Genomic DNA, 22,213 nt, shown 5'->3' with positions numbered 1-22,213 from the left:
TGAGATGCCTTATAAGTAACTTACTTTCTCACCCCCATTCATCAGTTGTCAAGCACACCCAATTTGCAGACTTGTGAGCTTTAAGACGCACCATTATCCCATTTCCATTTGATCATTTTACAGGACTAGCGCTATAAAAAGTGCCTCTCAAATATATCCAGCGAGCAGTGATTGTTATCCATTTGAAATGCCTCCACTTCATTTCCACCTTAATTTATATTCATAAACTAAGGGAAAGCTGACATTGCATGTGTGGCGGTTGATACACTTTTCACAATTTTATATACAGGAAACATAGTTGAAAGGAATGGGATTAGCAGATCGCTGCAATGCGGAGCAGGCTAGTAAGAGGCTGGAAAAGGGATCTGCTTCTCTTTAGATACGAGAGCACTGTTCCTTTTCTCTTGAAAACTACAAACACACAATGAGGGCATAGGTTGGGAATTGTGGCTGCAACATTAGCAAGCTGAAATGGTTTGATAAGAAAAATGATATGAAATTATATGCACCTCTTATGAACCAAGAGGTGCATATAATTTCATATCATTTTTGTTTCGTTTGCTTAAAAATCCTATCTTAAATGTATTTTTTTATATAAAATAAAGGACAGTAGTAATGAAATATCCTCTCCTTGTCTCATGCTATGTGGTATGCTGAAAGAAATAGATTGACCTCTGGAAGAAAACTGGTTAATCAAGGCCAGATATGATTATAAGGAGATGCACAATTATCAGTCTTTAAGCTATGGCAGCACTGATTAACGCAACTTAGAGCTATACTTTCTCAGTGCCAAAAATCTCTCAGGCAAAAGAAGGAAGTTCTTGCATTGGCTCTGCCAGGAATCTCTTCATCCAACAGATAACTCTAATAGCTTATGGTTATAGCGTGCACACATTTTCTGAACCACAGTCAAGGCCTCTTGTTTTGCAGTATATAACAGTCTGCCAACAGATCACTTTCCTTCTTTGGCAATTCGTGGTGAGGAACAAGCTGTCCCGAAGCAGCTATCTCTTTTCAAGACTTGCAAACACAGTTCTAAAAGAGCAGTTAACTTTTTAAAAAAAGACATTGTCAGCTACTAAACCCAGAGATCCTGGTCCTTTAACAACTAAACCAATAGTCTATCTGTGCTACACAATTTTGAGGCTAACTATTGTTTATAAAATGTACCGGTTGGTTCAGAATCTGCCTTTATCAGACCACTGTCCACCCAGTTCAAAACTGTCTGTGTTGACTGGCAGTAGCTCTTTTGGCTTTCAGTCAGGAGCTCTCTCCCAATCATACTTGAAGATGATGGGGGTTATTTTGCATGCAAGGCAGATGCTCTGCCACTGAACTATGGCTGGTGCTACAGTGCCAGAAATCCTTAAATCCACTGTATTCAAAGAGTCAGTTAAGGCTTTTAAAGGGGACCCAAGTGGTTGCTGAGAGATCCGATTTTTATTCTCAACTCTCAAAAACCAGCTTCACTGTGTTTCTGGAGTAGACCAGGTAGCAGAATTGCTTTTCTTTACATTCCTATGTAGTAAAATGGGAGTGTCATGTGGGCTAAAGCACTTGTGGGCTAAAGATCTTGGAACGACTCCTGATGCTTGGAGATGCAAAATAATTTCATTCTACTCTCTGAAACTTCCTTGAGCATATCCAAGTGGTTCTTTGTTTCTTTCTGAGGTGTGTTGTTTTGCTTAGATTCTGTTCCTCCACAAACAGAACAGAATCCTTTCAGACTGCAGGAGTGGGTTATGATCCCCTGAAGAAGAAAATTAACACAACAGGGAGCAGGTTGTGCTTGAATGTCATCGCTCACCTGTAACTGAAGTTGTGCAATCTATGCTAGATCTCCTATACTACACCTAGACATTAGTCGCTGGCCCACCAACTTCCTTTCAGGGAAAATATAAATCAACCAACCCTAAACTATATGGTGCAAACTTTAACATTTAGAAAATCTACCCTGTCTTTTTTCTTCTTTTCTCATTTTTTATTACCGAATATATCCTGCAGCAAATATCAGGTGGTCACTTATTGCATTGCAGGAAAAGTTCAAAGCTTTTAGGCCATGTTTATGCTAATAAGGTTATCCTTGGTGGCAGTGCAGTGTATAACATAAATCACCCTTATCAGCCACATTGCTAAACCACTGTGTTTCCTTCTGCAGGGTGATCTCCAGAGGACAAATATCCAACTAGATTTTGGAGATGGTACTGCTGTGTCCTATGCTAATTTCAGCCCTATAGAGGATGGTATCCGACACATTTATAAGAGCACTGGGATCTTCCAAGTGACAGCCTATGCAGAAAACAACCTGGGTTCTGATCTGGCAGCACTCTTCCTGCATGTGATCTGTAAGTAGTTACCTCTAGTGAGCTTTGAAAAAGCCCCTCCATAGATTGATGCATAGTTCATTGTTTTGGAAGATTCCATCCTTGTTTTCCATATTACAGTTACTTGGTGTTTTTTTTTACTGTTTGACATGCTTTACCATACTTATCTCATTCATTTGTACAACAACACTGTAATATATCTTCTTGAAGCACAACCCTGTACACTAGTAAGTCCCATAGGGAGGTAAATGAGCATAGGATTTCAGCCTGAATGTTCTTATTTTACATATGGTGAACAAGGACCAACAGGGTGGATCCAGTTAGAGTTGAACTTATCCCCACTGAAATCACTGGGACTTCACTTGATCAGGACTAACTTCTCACACTGATTTCTGGGCACAAGGCAATGATTCACCAGGGAGTTTTATCAGCTTGACCCCATGCTCAATTCCATCCTTGCCCCTTTTGTAAAAAACCTATCATGAATTGTATTTAACAGAGCACATTGCTCTGAACTTGCAGCTAATTAAACTCAGTGCTAGCCATTTAGAGTTTTGTGGAGTGGCTAAAATTTGTGGAGTGGCGCTGTGGTCTAAACCACTAAGCCTAGGGCTTACCAATCAGAAGGTCGGTGGTTCGAATCCCCATGATGGGGTGAGCTCCCCTTTCTCGGTCCCTGCTCCTGCCAACCTAGCAGTTTGAAAGCATGCCAAAAAGTGCAAGTAGATAAATAGGTACCGCTCTGGTGGGAAGGTAAACAGTGTTTCCATACGCTGTTCTGGTTCTTAGTCATGCTAGCCACATGATCCGGAAAAACTGTGTGCGGACAAACGTCTGCTCCCTCGGCCAGTAAAGCGAGATGAGTGCTGCAACCCCAGAGTCATTCGCAACTGGACTTAACTGTCAAGGGTCCTTTACCTTTACCTTTTTAAAGCTGGTGAGAATTTATACAGCTTTGATCAAATACACTAAAAACAAATATACAAAGTATAAATGTATGGTACAAAGCAACAGCCATAAATTGAGCTGTAAATAAAACAGTTGCATGAACTTATATAATATTTTTACATAGGTTTGAAAACATAGAGTGAAATCCAGCAGTGTCTTTCTACCAATAGAACAGTCAGCAGTGGCAGAACACATATGTGCCTCTCCGGAGTGGAATGGGGTGTGTGTGTTGCAGGTGGAAGAAGGTGTAAGGGAAAATCTAGTTGTGTGATGTTGGATATTGCCCATCTGCATTTCCTTTCATTGGTAAATTTGAATTGCTACTGATTCTATGAAAAGGTATTTCCTAAAATATTTTCTAGTGTGGTGTAGTGGTTAAGAGCAGCAGTCACATAATCTGGGGAACCGGGTTCGTGTCTCCGCTCCTCCACATGCAGCTGCTGGGTGACCTTGGGCCAGTCACACTTCTGTGAAGTCTCTCAGCCCCACTCACCTCACAGAGTGTTTGTTGTGGGGGAGGAAGGGAAAGGAGGTTGTTAGCTGCTTTGAGACTCCTGAAGGGGAGTGAAAGGCGGGATATCAAATCCAAACTCTTCTTCTTCTTCTTCTTCTTCTTCTTCTTCTTCTTCTTCTTCTTCTTCTTCTTCTTCTTCTTACGTTTTTGGATTCCTGGGTTTTTTTTTGCTAATGTTCCTAGTGTGGCACCCTCAGAAAGTTCCCTTGGCATCTACCAGGAACCCCACTCCTCCCAATTTCTATTGAAATTTATTTTGGTTGTTTGTGAGGGGAAGAGGTTGCCTGCTTTTTGGTCTGTGTTTTATTTTTTAGTGGTCTCTAGGAGTTTTGGTGGGAGGATTGTGGGCATTACAAGTGTTTCTTTTGTGAAATGAATGTTTCGTGACACCCATAGTAGTTGCTTATATTTCTAAATGTGTTCCTGGGCCCTAAAAGATTGGGAAACCCTGCTTTTTGGGTGCAAGTATCATGTGTAGTAACCATAGGCAACTCACATTTCAGAGTTTGACGTTTCAGAGTGCAAACCATGTATTTGAAATATGATTGTTTCAGCTGTACATTTGCACTTCACCTGAAGCATGCCAGCAACGAAAGATGCTACTATTATTTTCTACTGATTGAGGGTAGAAGGAAGGATCAGAGGAGTAGGACATTAAAAAGAAGTCTGGCAGATTCTCTGCACTGAAGGTTGGCAGGCAAAAAGTTACAGGGAACAATGATGTCAGCCTTTTACAAGAAACAGTTGGGATCAAGTTCTGAGAATTTTTTTTGGTGATAATGTCACAAAGAAAGATTGTGAAACTGAGATTTTTTGCTCTTCTTATACAGAATTCTCCAATTAGTTTTAGAGAGAAAGGCTTCATTTGCACTGAACATTTAAAGTCCATATCTTGTTGGACTCGTGGCCATTTGTCAAGTATGATGGAAGCTGTAATCCAACAACTTCTGGAAGCCATTACATTGGCTGCCCTGGGTAGATCATACTGAGTTAAATGGATCTCTATTCACATCACCTCCGGTCAGCATGACCAATGGTTGGGAAATATGTGGGTTGCAGTCAAATAGCAGAAGGCAGCTGTAAAGATTATGGAAACCAAATGCATTAATGAATTGCTCAAACATCACCCTTCATCTGCATGTCTTAAAGTACCTTATAGTCTTTATGGTTCCTTCTTCAATACTGTCAGCAAGAAATGTAGGATTTCTACTACCTCTGCCTATGCATCTTAACCAACTGAGAATCATAAGACTGAGCTGTGCTTCAACTGCACAAGTCTAATATTCCTGCTAAGGATGATTGAATTCGGTTGCATGGAGAAATTGATGCTCAAGAGTGAGGCTCTTCTTCATGTGCCACCTCCTCATGAGGTTTGGAGGGTGGCAACATGAGAATGGGCCTTTTCTGTGGTGGCTCCCTGCATGTGAAATGCTCCCCAGGGAAGCTCACCTGGTGCCTTCATTACATATCTTTAGGCAGGCAAAAACATTCCTCTTCCCCCAGGCTTTTGCCTATCTAAACAATCCATGGCCTTTCAAATTGGGATGGAGGGTGGGATTAAAGGGTATTGTTTTTGTTTCCTATTATGGTATATATTTTGGTGTTTCTGTATTGTCAACCGCTCTCTGGTTTTCAAATGAAATTTAATAAATATTACTACTACTTATTGGGGTAGTGATGAAGTGGGGTAGGTATTTGCAAGTGCTCAATTTCCCTGCTGGAATGAGGGTATTATTTAAAGTCACACCATCCCTGGTAGAGAAATGATGCCATTCATATCAGGTTTTGTGCCCTTCAAGCCTTGGTTATGCTAGTGGGTGCTTTGCATTGCACAAACATTTTGCATGCACTCACGTGGAATGTGTGCAAAAGATCAAGCCCTTTCCACTAGGACCGTTTATAGAAGTATCTTATTATGTTTCATGGTTACCTTTCTCAGCCAGGACTAATTATCATGAGATCCCACGGAGACTGTGCAAAGAATAAGGTTCATGATTACAGTGTCAGATACGCATAATTAAGCCTCTCTAGTGTTAAATATCCATGGAAGAAAAATATTTTATGCAAACTCTCTTAAACTCATACTGACAGAACATATTGGACCTTGAGCTTTCATACCAGCAGAAGTGTTAAGGGGGTGGCCTAGTGGGCCTGAGTCCTAGATCTTTTGCAATCGATTCCAAATCTTTCTTTCCCCCGTTTTAAAAAAATCACATTAAAAATGGTAAATTTGCTTACAGGACAGCTTTCCCTATGAAAATTGGCCTAAATCTGCTAACTTATAAATGAGCAGATGCAAATGTTATGCAAATCTGTGTAATGGGCCTGTGCACAAACTTTTCAAGGACTTGGAAACATCCCCTGCATATGCATTTCCATTGGTTCATTCAGGCTCTTATTGTGTCCATGCGTGCATGTGTAGATAAATGTTTTTTCAGATTGGTGTCTGCATTGTGATGTATGGGTTTTAATGTGTATGCACTGAAGAATCTTTCAGAAAGTCATCTTATGGATGCAAAACAATATATTAGAACTGGCCTAGAGAATAAGTTGATTAACGGTGAGATCTCCCACCTGCTTGTAATTAGAGGGGTTTACCTGACTGTAATAGCTAAGCAGGCTCAAGAAATGATCAGTTATTTTGAGCATGCCCACTGCAGAACAATGACAAATTATCATTCAGTTCCATACACGCTTGCTAATGAAAACAATGGGGGGAAACCAGATGGAGAGAAAAACTAAAGTTTCAGTTTGAAACTTCAGATTTTCCCATCTGTTTGTAACTTTTTTTTGTCCACTCTTGGTGACAACCTAAATGCCTAATTTCTTGAAATGAAAGCTTAACTATCAGTCTGCTGTTTTGCTCTGAGGGCATTGTAGTAACTTGGTTAACTTTAAATCAAACCATTTCACCTACCAGTCTAGCTTCTGTTTTCATAACATCTGCGACTTCATATGTGCTTGGGCTTGGTTTTGTATAAAAAAGCACTCTTTTCTCTAGAATATGTCCCAGAATATTTCAGGTACTTTGTAAGAAGGAAAATATGAGCACAAATTCTTATGTTCCATGCCTATTCTGAAAAGTAATCATGTACAATATTCAGTGTGTATCCCTTTCAAATATGTCTCAGATGCAGTAACTGGGAAATGGAATGGGACCCTAATTCCAAGGATTTCAAAGAAACATCCCTGAATCTTACATGCATGCATCCTTCACAGTTCATAGGGCATGTGTATATATTTAAACTTTTATTTCTGCACCCAAGTAGAATATAGAAATAGATTCTACCCATAGATTTTACCTTTTGACAAGTAAGTTAAACAAACCATAAGGATCCTGGAACTAGACTACCAATGGATAGTTGCTAGAGGATACATTGCACACTGGATTATTGAATTTTGCTAATTAAGTTTTAGCTATATTTGGATTTATTTAAGATGACCATGTGGTTTATGTTGTGTATTTTGACAGTTCTGTAGTTTGTAAACTAGCTTTAGTACAATAACTTAGAAAGATGGCATACGGTTTTAAAATGTAAGGAAATACAGCAGACTGAAAATGTAAGGAAATACAACAGACTGAAGGGTTATTCGCAAGCAACTATGGGCAGTATTCAACTAAGCTGTACTCCCAGTAGACCTATTGAAATTAATGGACCTAATGTTCATTCATTTCAGTGGGTGGGATTCAACTAACGCAAAACGCTAGTGGAAGCCATCACAAGGGCTCCTGCTAGCGCAGTGGAGCTTTCCCCGTCCTCCTCCTTTCATGTCCTCCATGCCTCCCCCAGACCTGCTCAAGAAAGTCAGGAGAAACCCCAAAACAACAAGTAAGGGGAGGAGAGGGAGATTGTTTCATCTGTAAACAGAGACTCTTGCACTGAAGTGACAATGAGACGAGCGCAGCATTGAATTTCTCCCAGTGGATCTACTCTGAATAATTACCCCATGTTTACTGCCTGCAATTATCACTCTGCCCAGAATGGACATGTGAAATTGCCATCACAGATCATACTTGTAGAACATCACTGCTATCAGTGAAGGCAAGGTTAAGTACTTTCCATAGCTGACTCGGATATTATAGTGAGCTTTAACCCTATTATGACTGATTAGCAAAGCCAGAGACAAGTTAAATTTTAAAAAGAAGAAAAGAATTGGAGTCATTGCACATTTCGTTGTCAGTACAACAGGCGGAATTGTATATACTGTTATACACCAACCTTTGGTTGCTACAAGTGTATTAAGTTTTTTAAAAAGGCATTTTTGCATTTAGCCGCTTTAAAATTTTCACACTTTGCACAAATTAGAATTGTACAGAAGGAATTTCTAATGCATCTCACTGTGTTTCCTTTCCACAGGTCCAGTAGAGCGTGTCGATTTGAGGGTCCCCTTTGTGGCCATCAGGAATAAGGAAGTAAATATCACAGCTGTGGTTTGGCCCAATCAGTCGGGTACTCTCACATACTTCTGGTGGTTCGGCAACAACACAAAGGTTTGAGCCTTTTTAAAAATGAAAAAATAAAAATAAAACCTTGTTTATTTTCTTTGAAAGGATTCATATTTGAATCGTGTGATGTTTTGATTTTATATGTGGAGCTCCACCTTATTTGAAGCCGCAGTAAAAGCAAGGTAATTTTTCCTTACTGTTGAAAAAAAGCTTCTTTGTTTTCTAAACTTTGCCACTGCCCCTCTCTCGATCTCTCTCTTTCTGTCTGTTTTTGTACCACCCCTTGTTGTTTGCATGAGTTCTGACAATATGCAGTTGGTTATTATTGGAACATTGTGTGCAGAAGCTATTGTTGTTACTAGAATTCAAAATTATACACCGCTATATCTACTGGATAATGGTGGGCTTTCTGCTCAGCATTTAAAAACCACTGGTGATCAAATAAGCATCATTTCCAATATGAATGTCAGAACACACTTGTAATTTTAGAATCTCACAGTGTTTTTAATCCAATGGGGACTGAATAACTTTTGGCATCTGTGAATTCAAGCTAAGATCGTAAGCAGCACTCTCTTAGGCTGTCCATGCTGTTTGTGCCTTTGGGGACATTTCAGAGAAACTAAACAGCGAAAGTGCTGTTGAATGCTCAGTCGCAATCAGTCACCTATTCCATAGAGCCATGCCGATAAAAACTATTCTGATACTAAGGACTCTGCATAAATATTTGTGGGGGGAATGTTCTAGTGATTGCTTAATTTAGATGTTTACCTGGAAGATAAAATATTTTCTTGGTACGATTGCTTAGCCACAAACTGGGATTTCATGTCTTGCTTGAAAGACTGTGGGTTTCAAACTATATTCAGCAGCTCCTCACAAATATATCAGCAGTTCCTAAATGAGAAGATCAGTATTGGTGAATGAGCTTTCCTTAAATAGAGCTTATTTGCTACTTCTCATTTCACTGCAATATAGGATGTATTCTGAATTCATGTGGGGCAGGAATGGAGCCCTGCAAACTTGACCCATTGTCCAGTGTGAAACTCGTTTGTGCCCTAGTATGCACCCAGGGGATCTAAACCCCACTTGCCGGAATCAGATCATGTTGTACCCTAGGGCAAGAGTGGGACATAGGAAAGGTCCCCAGTCATTTTAGTTGTGAGTGTTCTTGGCACATACCTCCCCAGGAAGCATCATCACATAGTGACATTAGCAGGCATTTAGTCAGAGAAGACATCTATTTGACTTTGACTTGCTAGGTTGGAAACTATTTGGAATCTAAAATAGTGGTGGTCCCCCCCCCCCGCTTTTAAAGAACAAAACGCTGTAGTTTCTCTCACATACTGAGATATCTACACTTGGAATTTGCAAATGAGAGTAATTGTTGTTGCATTTTTGTACCTGCAATTTAAATCTTATCTATGCTCATGCCTCTGATTCCTGGGTGCACTCACAAACTTAAAGCTCTTTAAGCTGCAGATGCAAAATGGCACCAAAATAAGGGGCAGCTTAAAGCTGGTAATAGTATTTGGCTTTGCAAAATGGCAATAATCATGGGAAGGCCAGAACAGAATACTAAGCAATGCTAAGCTGTCATTCTGATAGTCTGAGGATTTACTGATATTTTCCACTGATTCACAAGGAAAGGAGCTAAAAACAGCTACAAAACTGCTGTTCTCCCAGGGCCCTTCTGCCTTTATTCTCTCTGGGGGGTTCCACTGTTCTGAGTTGTTATTACTCTCTGACCTCTATTGATGCACTCTGCGGGAGCAAAGAACTCTAGGGATTGTTTCCTTGAGCACCACAAGCCCAGGAGGCTTGGGAGCAATCCTAGAACTCTTCACAGGAGTACTGATCTGTAGCCACAAAGTCTAAAAATCTACACTAAAGCTTTTCAAATTTGATGGGTTCAAAACAACAGCATGTCAAACATTCTGCAATGTTCTTGTTTAAACAAAAGCAAAATACTTTCTCATCATGTTGTGCAACGTTTCCCAGTTCCCCAGCATTGCTCTTTGGAGAGCTTGATTACAGGACTTTGCTGATGTAGCCCCATAATAATCCTATTATTTAAGTCACCAGGCGAGTCTTTTGCAGTTTTAATATTCAGACTGATCCAAACAAAAGCATGACCTGTAAATCACAGAAAATGGTTGGTGGGTACTGCTGCTGCTTTTGTAGTAGGCATTCATCTGTTGGGGTGGTTGATGTTGCCGTTGGTGCTGGAAAAAAGCACTTATGATGAGTGGCAGGGTGGGCAGTGCGCCGATAGCATCCCTAGGCTGCACCTCTGGCTCAACACCAGATGCAGACCCTCCATTCCCTCTCCAAGACAGAGGGATTTTCTAGTGGTAGGAAGTAAAATTCCTATAGACTACAGCAGCACCTCCTTCCTGCCCCTCCATTCTGGGCTAATATTGCACCGTGTACCCTGGTGGGCAGAGTTCAGTCAGAACGGACCCACCCATTTCCGCCTACCCAGGTCTTGGTAGTACACACCAGGACAGCCTGCTCATTGACAATCAGCATGATGGATCAGCATGATTTTATTATGGACCAACCTGGCATTCCGCCATATTGCTGAGTACAGTGATAGAATGAGATTGGCACCACAGATAGGCGAGAGCTTGGTTGGGGGGATCTCAGACTCAAGCTTGGGATAAAATTGATTCTATTCAAGTTCTGCTGCAAATAAGATAGTCACTCCGCATGTCTGACAACCAATTGTGGCCAAACAGCATTCTTGATTTTGCATTACAACTTGCCATGTGGCACAGCCAGATTGATTTTTCACTGCATGAGAAGTAATTTTTCCTGAACAGATTTATCACATTAAAACAGCAAATTGGCAATGTGATGGCAAGAATCAGGCAAATACTTCATTGCACTGCCAGTTAGGACGTTAACCGAAGACACTGTGCAGTATAAACTGACTTTGATTTTTGTAGAATAGCCAGATTCTGATGCCTTTAACCCATGGGAGGAGTGATGCAGACAGAGATGGCAATTTAGGCTATTTGTAGACTCATCGCTTCACTGTAACCTCCTGCTTTAAAGGTACCACTGCAATATACAGCTCCATTTTATACACATCCTAAAAAGGGAAAGGTACCCCCCTAGACGAGCCTTAATTTCTTTTTCTAGATAGAGCTATTGTAGTGAATTGCTGGTCCACTGCTTTAGCAATATACCTAAAGGCCAATTTGCTTGGATTAACACAGGTCCAGTTTAATAAATGTGTCTGGCTGTCTAATAGGTTTTGAGCAAATGAACCTTAAACTCCTTGATTTAATTTAGAGTTAGTTTCCAGACCTCAGTGCATGAATTAAATCTAAGGAGCTACCTGAATGTTAAAACTCTGTGATGGGGGTGAAATCAGCCATGATCTAATAGGACATACACCATAAAAGGGAGGCAATTTTTAAAACAAAACTGGCTTCTTATATATTTCTTGACTTGGAAAGCACTGCTGAAGTCCCCAGAGTGGGTTGTAACCCTGCAAAGGGTTTATGTAGAATTTATGTAGAATTTGAGCACGAAAGAATGACCTCATCTTAAAAAAAATATGCCAAGACTTGCAGGGATAAGAGAGTGAGAGAAACCTGGGAGGTGCACAATAACCTCCAAATAATCACAGGCTAAAAAGGTGCATGCCTTTAAACATAATCAAAGTTCAGATGGTAAACAGATTCCAAAACAGGACCAGGCCTTGTAGATGAGACACCATGGCAATACTCCAGGCCTGTACCCTGGCCCTGGTTCTGCACCCTGTTGCTAACAGCATTCATACACATAGAGAACAGGAACATCAGACTGGAGTGGGAAAATGAGAGTAGGTGGCAATGAGCAGCAGTCTCACTCTTCCAAATATGTATTTGGAAATCTCATTCTTGCAGGAAGCGATAGCATCTGATCACCTCTTTTCATCACAGACACCCTAAATTTCTCCCCTGGCATAGGTAGCTACCAGTCCAATAGCATGCTCCAAGCAGACATAGAAGGACCACCAACATACGACTGTATGTAGGTTAACAACAGCTGTATTATTGATAGGTTTCCTTTAACCATGGCTAGGGCTTTATTTGAGATGCAGAAGAAAGGGAATAACAATTTACTGGGGTACTTGATTCCTGCTAAAAGTCAGCACCCAAGCTAGATTTGTTTTGTTGAATGACTGACTCGTGCCATCACACCCATAAAGAGGACTCAATATGCAAAATGTATGGTATTAGGAGGGACTGGATCTCCACACTCCCATCTCCTGGGTATGTTTACAGCCACAACCCATGGTAATTGGAGCAAAGGACCCAAATGAAATTCTCCTTCTTGGCTACATCAACCTTGGGCATGTGAACCTGACAGGCACACTATGGCCTCACTGTCTAGCATTCACCAAGGTGTGCGTGTAAAGGGAGGTAAAACACTGGAATAGGAAAGAAAGAAAGAAAGAAAGAAAGAAAGAAAGAAAGAAAGAAAGAAAGAAAGAAAGCTTAATAAGCCTAGCCCCTGCCCCTTCTTGATTGGGCTAAGCAGCCCTCATGCCTACAAGAAGTCATTCCCTGGGAGAAGCCCCTGGAGGATTCTTCTCAGGAGTGTTACAAATTTGCCCCTCTTTAGAGGAGCCACACATTCCTAGGAGCTAGTTGGTGACTCTTTCCCCACTCATATATACAAACTAAACTGATGCATTCAAATCCACATTTTTGTTTGTGTGACCCCTGTGATTCATGGAATAGAGTACTAAATTAACTATGAATGCATATGACTTTTACAGCCATTCATCACCTTGGACAGCAGCATCTCTTACACTTTTACTACGGAAGGAAGGAATACCGTCACAGTGCAGGTCTCAGCTGGCAGTGTCCTCATCCAGGACACCAAGAACATTGCTGTACATGGTAAGCAGACACAGACTAATTCAAGAGATACACCCCCCCAACAACTGTTTCTGGCTCCTCTTCCAATTCTGTCCCCCACTTCACCAACCCCACCACAGAGTTTAACAGTGGACAGAAAACACTTGGGATTCTGCATGCAGTCAAAGATAACTGCTGTAGGCTTCATTCTAGGTTCCTTTAAGACATAACAATCCTCCTTATATCCTTTGATACTTAGGTCTTAAAGGAGCCTAGAATGAAGGATAAACACGATGCCTAAAAACCTGCAGGAGTTACTGCCTTTTGTTGTTGGCATTCTTGAGAGATAATGGAGTGCACCTCTGGGAGTGAAGCCAAACCAGTGGAGAATCACAGCACCTGCTGTGGCATCACAGCATCCTAACTGCTGCCTCCCACATTCTTTTTGCTGCAATAGCAGCACTGAAGTGACCTATCCAGGACAGAAGCCTGGGCAGTGTGCATGGAGGTTCTGGACTACCCTGACAATAAGACCCCACTCTCAGCCTCACAATACATTTGGCACCAGCTTGGCTGCAGGAGTTTTTAGAAGGAGGTGTGCAAGACGCCATCTAACCATCTTAGGGACTACACTCTTGATTTGTGTAGGGCTTACTCCTTATCCTTTTCTTCTCCTGAACATGTCCTGGAAGGCAGCAGGTATGATTTTTTTCTCAGCATTTCCCATGAATGGGTACGTATATCCACAAGGCAGCTGAGGTCTTCCTTCTCCTAGATGGGTGACCTCCCCAGGTTGACAAGCCCCATTTGCTCCTCATTCCCCTCTACAGCACATGCAGTAACCACCTTCTTGACTGTTGGACCCACTATTGGTCTTATCCACTCAATCCATCAGAGCCTGTCCCTAACTCACCAACCGTTCGAGACCCATCAGCTACCCTCACGTTGTTTAGTTGGCCATTCGAAGCTATTTCCCAGGGTGTGGCCACTGTCGCATGCTAACAGCTTCTAGGAGCCACAGGTGAGAGCTGAGTGCAGGGTGGGGACTTCCTTTTACTACATACACAATTGACAAGTGTATTCTGTCCAACTACTGCTTGAGGACTTTGACATAAAAATTCTGAGGCCTCCTATTACCTCCCCTGCCCCCTCCACAAGCATTCATCATCCCTGGTTTCAATTACCCAGGCTCTCTTATGACATCTAAGCTAATGGCATCAAGACCTTGCTTCTAAAGCTCCATTGTGACAGTAGATCAGGTCAACTACATTAAGATAGTTGAGGCAGGCAAAGAACATATAATTCAAGTAGGAGAATGAAAGAGTGATGGGGACAGAGGCTGAGGAGACAGAGCAGGACCACTGGGAAATATGGATGGCAAGGCTCTCAGACTCCTTCTTACTCACTCTACTAATGCCAAGAAGGCATTCTGTGATGGGTCAGAGAAGAGGTCCAGCTCTGTGAATCTATAAACTTGGCTGCCATTGAAATTTCCCTTGCTCTCCTGCAGTCAGTTAATTAGGAAGTAATTACCTAGTGCCTCATGAATTGCAGTATCCTGATTCGCCTGTCATTAGCTCAATTGGTATCTGATTTGTTATGCATAACTACTCATGGCTGCACATGGGGCTAACAAACAGATAATTCCTGCTTTTGGAAAACAGAAGATTTGCAGTAAGGATTTGCAGTGGAGCACAATGCATGCCAAGTATAATATAAGAACAAGCCCATTTCTCCTACAAAGTGCCCTGGGATGGGATAAAAAGTGGTTGATTAAAAAAATAATCTAGTATTTTGTCTCCCTTCCTTTATTTTACTCTCTTACTAGTATATTAGTATATATAATTTATATGGTACTGTACTATTCTCCCCTTCCCCAATCTTTTTCATCTCACTCTTCACTTTGGACATTTCAGTGCAAAATGAACAGTTTTTATAGTATTGTTTCAACCTTTAAATGGGAAGTTATTGTTTAAGTATTGTTCCCCTGGGTTTGGGACCAAGCTTATGTATAATATTCGTCAGCACCACAGTAGTACAACCAAGTGCTTAGATTTTTCTTATGTTCCTAAAAGTTATGGGTTCAAATTTAAGCCATTCTTACCCTAGAGGGAACCTTTCTGCTCCACTCAGCTATACTTAAGTATTCAATCATTTGGGAAAGTCAAAGGTGAGCTTTAACTTTACTTCCAGACATACATTTTTGTTAGGTAGGTAGGTGTAGGAAACTTCACATTTTAGAGCTGCTGTTTGACACAGTGAGTCTGAGGTCCAGAAAATGAATATTTTCAGCATCTGAAAAGTAATTTTTAAAATTAGTTTGGGAGCAGGACCAAGAATAAGGATTCTTCCTATAGATTTAAGGAGCAGAAAAGATAGTTGGTATTCCAAATGTCTGGTGGATTTTGCATTTCTGAGAACATGTGTTTCTGCTCTACCAGCCTTAAGCTGTAGATCTTTCTTGTCTAACATAGAAACTGATGCACCTTAACCATCTCAGCTTAAACAGCTGGCTGGCTGGCAGAATTACAATGGAGTTTGACTGTGATTCTCTCTCTCTGCAGAATATTTCCAGTCTCAGTTATTATCATTCTCTCCCAATTTGGATTATCACAATCCGGACATACCTGAATGGAGAGAGGATATTGGCAGAGTCATCAAGAGAGCCTTGGTGCAAGTAAGTACTCACAAGCAGACCAATTAATAATAAGGGTGATTTTCTTACATTCCAAGTAATCTATTGCAGGGTAATTCAGAAAAGGGAGGCTATTGTTCACAATTAGCAGCATTAGCAGCCATTGCATTTTTATCTAAAGCCAAGCACCGTAATAGGACTTTGTAAATATTTTTCAACACTTTCCAGAACACCAGCAAAACCCTTCAAGGAAATGCAACTGAATTCAGTTTGTTCCCTGAACAAGGGACTCACAAAAAAAAATCATCCTCTTCCTATCATAACAAATGTTTTGCAGTATTTAATCACATTCATCCACCCAGCAACTGGGGTGTGTGGAGGTGTGCAGATCATTATTATTGTCATTATATGGATATAGGAATTTCTCATGATTCCAGTAAGTATATGATTGTCCATGACCTTTGCAGCTCACTTTTCACTTCTTTGCGATCAACATCTCTTTGGATCCCTGGGACACAATGAGAGCTTAAGAGAGACTATTCTTTGGATTCCATCTTTTTATTTATTTCTAGAACCACGTCCTGTTGCTTTCATTTGGGAAACAATAGTTGAGTTGTACTGTGTGAGAGTTGCACACATATGCACAACCTGCTTTTCTCATTTGGAAGGGCATTTTATTTTTAATATATATTGTATACTTTTGTGAACTTAAGGGGTCTCCTGAGCCTGCTGATACATCCTTCTTGTATGTGGGCACTACTGTTTTGGCTATGTAAGCATCAGCACTCACCTTGTGACGTTGGGAGATAAGAATGATATAAAGATAAGAAGACTGTAAAGCTGGATCCCGGAAAGACCTTCAGATATTTTGTCTCAAATTTCTCTTTATTATTACTTGTTCTTTTTCATTGCAGATGGCTTATGTTCATGTTGCCTTTTAAAATCTGCTCTGCATACTGAGTTTTCACACTCGGTAAACAAAGTGTGAAAATTTGCAGGGTTTTTTGCCTACTTGTTATCCCCACTGCTGAAAAAGCTTTCTCAGTGTGATTTAATGATGATTCTGCTCCCTTTGATCAAATGCATTCCTGTTGCTCAGAGATAATAAATAAATAAATAAGTATGCAAGCAAGCAAGCAAGCTTCATTTTCAGCATCTTGCAAACAAGATGTACACTGCAAGCGTGTACTGTTGCAAGCAGTACATTGTTCGAATATGCCAGCTTCCAAGAAAACTTTTGGTCTGTTCTAGCCCAGTCACACCTACTTTTTGCATTTGAAGTTTTATTAGCAGCTATCTATACCTGGGGGGAAATAATGTGGCTTGATTACTATTTATGCAATCGAAATATACAATAAATTGTATACGACAGTATTAGTATTGATGTTACATTGATGTTACCTTTAGGACAACATACTGTGCAGCCTATTTAGGATCAAACATGTATATACCTGTATGCTATAATAATGCAGCTGATTTTTTTTGATTCTTGAATGTGATCATGCATGATTGCTGTTGCAAATCTGAGGTTAGAAATGTATTTTGAGTGGTATACTTGAATGGAACAACTATCTCTCTCCTTCCATACCACTTTTACATTTCGGCAGTATAATTTAGGGAGTCAGAACATCTTGCTGATGTACTTCATATCATCCAAGATCTACCAGTATATTCTGACCTATCTTCTCAGTAGCAAGATATGACCACAACTTTTATTTTTATGGGGTTGTTGAGAAGTATGGTTTGGTCTTGCAAAACCATTGGTATCTCATGTATAGAAGAACCCAATGCTTTCTCATCTTCTCTTTTCATATTAGAACTCATACAAGAAGTTGAACAAAGCGTACCCTTATGATTACTACTAATCCTCCTTCTGGTCCTCTTCTTTAGGTGACTGGCATCCCTGAAGAGCAAGTTTTGGTGGCCGTGTTCCATGGTTTGCCCACCTCTGCAGAGCTTTTCATCCTGCCCCATCAAAACACCTCTGAGAGAAGGAAAGGCAGTGAAGGTGACCTGGAGCTGGTAAGGAGAGTGCTTCTCATTTTTCATGCATTCCAGCTATTAAGATTGTGGTTTGTGGCAAATTACCACACTAATGCTGAATTCCTCAAGTTGTTGTAAATATTGATCTCTGCGCAATGTCCTAGGAATTGACTGTTTTAGAGATTTAAATAGAGGATGAAATCTGGGACCAGATTCAGTGGTGGACCTTGGGATCTCCAATTTCAGCAGCACCAAAATCCCCCTTCCCACCTCTTGCCTTCCATTGTACCTCCTAGTTGCGATGCCCCCAAAGCTCCATGCCTAGTGCGACCGAACCAGTCATGCTCCCCTAAATCTGCCTCTATCAGATTCAACTAATGAGTTCCACTAGCAAAAGCATGTGTGAGGTCTTCTGTAAGGGCAATGGGGCTTTTCAACCTCTCTCCTTCCCTTGCGTGCCCCCTGTGTCTCTCCAGATTGGCTCAGGAGATTGGGAGAAATGACATGTGGAGGAAGAGAGTGGAGATAGTTCTATCAGTTGAAATGCTCGCGCCGATGGAACAGCCTTCTTAGTGCTGTTATTTATCATCTTCTTATTTATTCAATTCATATCCCACCCTTCTTCAAAGCATCACAGGGAGGTTTACAGGGCTATGTTGAATTCTTCTCATGGAGTACTTTGTTGAACTTGTAGGCATATATCATTTGAAGCTTTAGAGTTGTCTGACTGGATTTGACCTCCTATTAATATTGTTCAGCTACCTTTGAACTTTTTTTTTTAAAAAAAGATATTGAAATTTATAAGAGGTGGATGGACATGGCAGTTTTCTACTTGCCTATATGCTGGATTCGATAAGGTTGTGGCCACTGTTCTCAAGCAATTGAACAAGGCCTACCTACTGCATCCAATCGCAACCACACTTACAAGGAAACGAAGACTTACCTCCCTCCTTGGCAGCTGCGTGACTAACTTTCCTAAGGCACAGCTGTTTATTAGATATATGCACATTATTTATTATTTCTTCATTAGAAACATTTTAATCTTTATGGAGCATTGAACAATGGGCATGACTAAACTAGTCGTGCCAGAATAAAATACAGTAATAGAAGTATGTTCTTCCAGCCTGTCCTGGGATGAATTTACCTCCCTTCTCCCTTTCCAAGGAAAGTAAAATATGGGACCTCTTCTACTTGGTCAGGGTACAGAAGTGTACTTGACCAGGTGGCATGTGCTTCATAATATATCTCCAACCTATTAGGACCAGTACAGAAACCCACCCACCTGTCGCATTCTGGAATATGGTTTTAGCCAGTTACCTAGGCAAGGCAGCTGGGATGTTGGTGCTGTGAGGGTGCAATGCCAGAGCTAATAAATCACTCCCCATGGTGAACCTACACTATGCAGGCATCTCCCTTGCCTTGCTCATCTCCCCTCCGTCCCGGTGAAGTGCAGCAACGTTCTGCAGCTCTGCCCATCTGGCAAGCCACTTAGGGGTATTTGAGCTCGAAACCGTTTAGAGCTTCAAAGAGAAGCATTAGGACCCTCCAATATTGTCTTTAAGATTTACCCAGTAAGCATGAAGGTAGCTGTAAACATCTGTTACTTAAGCTGCCTTGCTGAATTCTTTTAGCATTTTGGTGTCACCCATATATATAAATATATTGGGCTTTACGCCTTATTTGAAATAAGCAGCTCCTTCGTCCTTCCAATACATTTGATATCCAAGGAGAACTGCATCCCATTGATTTTCACTGTTCCTACAGATTTCTGGCATGCTCACTCCATCAATATTATCTGTCAGTACCAGGCAATTACTATAATTAGAGTAACCAGATTCAGTGGAGGACATTGTATTTTTAATAGGTGTTTAGAATATAGAATTTCAGCAGATGCAGCTTTCCTAATCTCTGTACAATAAGTTTCGATCTGACAAAATGTGCCCTTCTACAAAGCACCTAAAAGTATAGCAGCTGTATTCTGCTTTGCATTTGGTCACTCTAACAGCAGTTCACCCATCCAGATTTCAGGCTTCTAGATGGTACAAGCATATCATGCCAGGGACTTAGCCACACTATTTCTGGGCTCAATTCAAAGGGTCAGTTTTGACCTCGAGAAAGTCCTTCATAGCTTTCAGTCAGGGTGTCTGTCTCCTGTCTGCCTGTCTCTATATCCTTTTCCAGGTACCCAGCCAGGTGAGGTATAGTGGGTGGCTTCTGGCAAGGGGGGCCTTTTCAATGACAGCCCCCTTGCTATGCAACACTTTCCCCAGAGAGACTCACCTGGTACTTTCATTGAAGTCATTTTGGTGCCAGGTGAAGGGAGACCTTTTATTATTATTATTATTATTATTATTATTATTATTATTATTATTATTATTGCCACAGAACTTTTAATTTGTTTAAAACCCTTTCAGTTGAGTTTTTTATGCTTTATTAATTTGTGTATTTTAATCTGTTTATATCTTTGTCTTAATCACTCTGTGAACATAATCATGGGGTGGCATATCAATATTTTAACTAAATAAATAAACCATGATTCTACCCGTGGGACCCTGCAATTGCAGCAGAGAGGGTCCTGGGTTCCTACCACTCCAACCCATCCCCTCTACTCCAGAACTCTGTGCCTACTGAGCATGTTGAGTCCTTGATGAGCTTTGAAAGCCTTGAAGTGACTTGAGAGGGACACCTAATGCCACATAATGAATGATCCACACCCATGTTTGAAAACACATGTATCATGCAATTACATTTTTCAGACACACAGGATTGGTTACAGCTCCCTATTGAGAGTGTATTCAGCCATAAACCCAGCTAGGATATTCCATACAAACTATACCTGGAAGTTTCAATAGCCATTTACTTAAATAAATAGGTAATTACAGTGATGAATAGCAGCTGTGATATTAAGGTGAGATTAGAGTCATGAACAATAGCACAAGCTTGCTTAAGCTTCCATGCAGAAATTAACTAGTGATTAAATCAGCAGTATCACTTCTGGAGGCCTTATGTGGAGCAAGAAGTATAAAAAGACTTTCCAGCAAAATCTAGTTACTCTTGTTGATGGCCTGCCAAATAGCCTGTGGATGTCAGCTCAATAACCAGGAATAATCCTTAGCACTTCCAGAGTGCTTTTCATTGTTCACCGTAGTGCTGAAATTTTCCAGGTGAAAACTTATTGTGCAAAATAGGGAGACAAAATGGGCACCATTTCAGTGTAGGTGGGTGATTTATTTTTAAGGGCTTGGAGGTGTCCAATGTCCCTTGCAGTAGAAGCAGAAGCTGCTGCTGCCATTTTGCCTTTTCTTTTTAAATGATCCCCCCCCCCAAATGCAAACTGGATGAAACAACGGCAAAACTCTCATTTGCCCCTCCCTTGCCTGAGACCTGGGGACAATATTGTGATGTGCCATCATTCTTACCAAGTTTTGCATGGAGCAAATAGTGCACAGGGCTTCAGGAGGACAAAATTGCCTCCAAAATGACCACTTAGTTTTTCCTTGAAAAGCTGCTAGAGAAATGGATTCACATACAATAGTTCTGAATTCATTAGACCAACCCTGTTGTTGTTATTTCTCTCAGTGTGTTTACAGCACAGCTGAGATTTCTGTCTTTAACCTCTACACTGCACCAGTTCTTCTATAACCTCTGCACACTGATCAGGATCCCTTTTATCACACCAAGTCATTTGAGAACTTGCAGATGTTCAATATGTTTCAATACACCCAGATGGAGTTAGTTACTTGCCTTGAGACTATCATGAATGTGGAAAGAAGTTTCTGCAGGGAAATTGGATGTATGTCATAAGTGTTAAAGGGTAACAACATTGGCTTGGATCCTAACAGCCACAAGGAGAAGGAACCTCACAAAAGGGAAATTCCAAATTCCTCATCCCTTTCTTTCCTCTACAGTTCCTTAGACACTCCCAAAAATTCTGCCCAGAGAGAGTTGAGGAACCCAAACACTCTGGAATGAGGTGTTAAGGGACTTCGGTTGGAAAGCAGATAATCTTTGCAAAAAAAGGGGAACTTCAAGCAGTGCTATTTTTCTAGAAAAAGAGATGCCAGAACTCACCATGAACGCCTCTCTTGTTCTCTCATAATGGCAATGGCACCCACCTGAGAGGTGCTGGAACTGAGCTCCTGCTAGTTCCGGCTGGAAAAAAAAGGCCCTCACTGAAGGATGCTGAAAGTTTTGTGTTATACTTCATATTATTGATAACACTTACTTTCATTCAAAACTAAACCAGCAGAAAATTGTCTGCCTCTCACCCTTCAAGATGCTACTTTAATACCTGGCTGTGCCCAATATGAGTAACTTAGGGGTTATGAAAACATTTCTGTGTGGGGGTGGGAATTGCATGGTAGGAGTAATTTAAAAACAAATTGGGTTTGTAGCGTGGCATGGCTCAGGTAAGGTTTCCAGCTATTCTCGTCCTAGTTTTTTGCTCCATGACAGTCAGTTCCATCTCCACAGAATATGTTCTGTCATCCGTGGGCTGGCTGAGGATTT

At 40.9% G+C, this 22,213-nt stretch overlaps 1 protein-coding gene across 1 annotated transcript in view; it reads left to right on the top strand.

Moving 5' to 3' along the window:
• SORCS3 (sortilin related VPS10 domain containing receptor 3) overlaps positions 1-22,213 on the top strand; it is a 422,195-nt gene that overhangs the window by 380,116 nt on the left and 19,866 nt on the right. The window contains exons 19-23 of the mRNA XM_083741537.1: positions 2,159-2,345; positions 8,145-8,278; positions 13,005-13,128; positions 15,651-15,763; positions 17,612-17,743. Of these exons, the coding sequence (XP_083597663.1) occupies positions 2,159-2,345; positions 8,145-8,278; positions 13,005-13,128; positions 15,651-15,763; positions 17,612-17,743 (690 nt within the window). The remainder of the gene's footprint in view (positions 1-2,158; positions 2,346-8,144; positions 8,279-13,004; positions 13,129-15,650; positions 15,764-17,611; positions 17,744-22,213) is intronic.

The sequence above is a fragment of the Podarcis gaigeae genome (genome assembly GCF_964106915.1).
Source record: "Podarcis gaigeae genome assembly, chromosome: 5".
Taxonomy (NCBI): Eukaryota; Metazoa; Chordata; class Lepidosauria; order Squamata; family Lacertidae; genus Podarcis; species Podarcis gaigeae.
The sequence above is the reverse complement of the archived record's forward strand: the minus strand, read 5'-3'. Positions and strand labels throughout refer to the sequence as shown.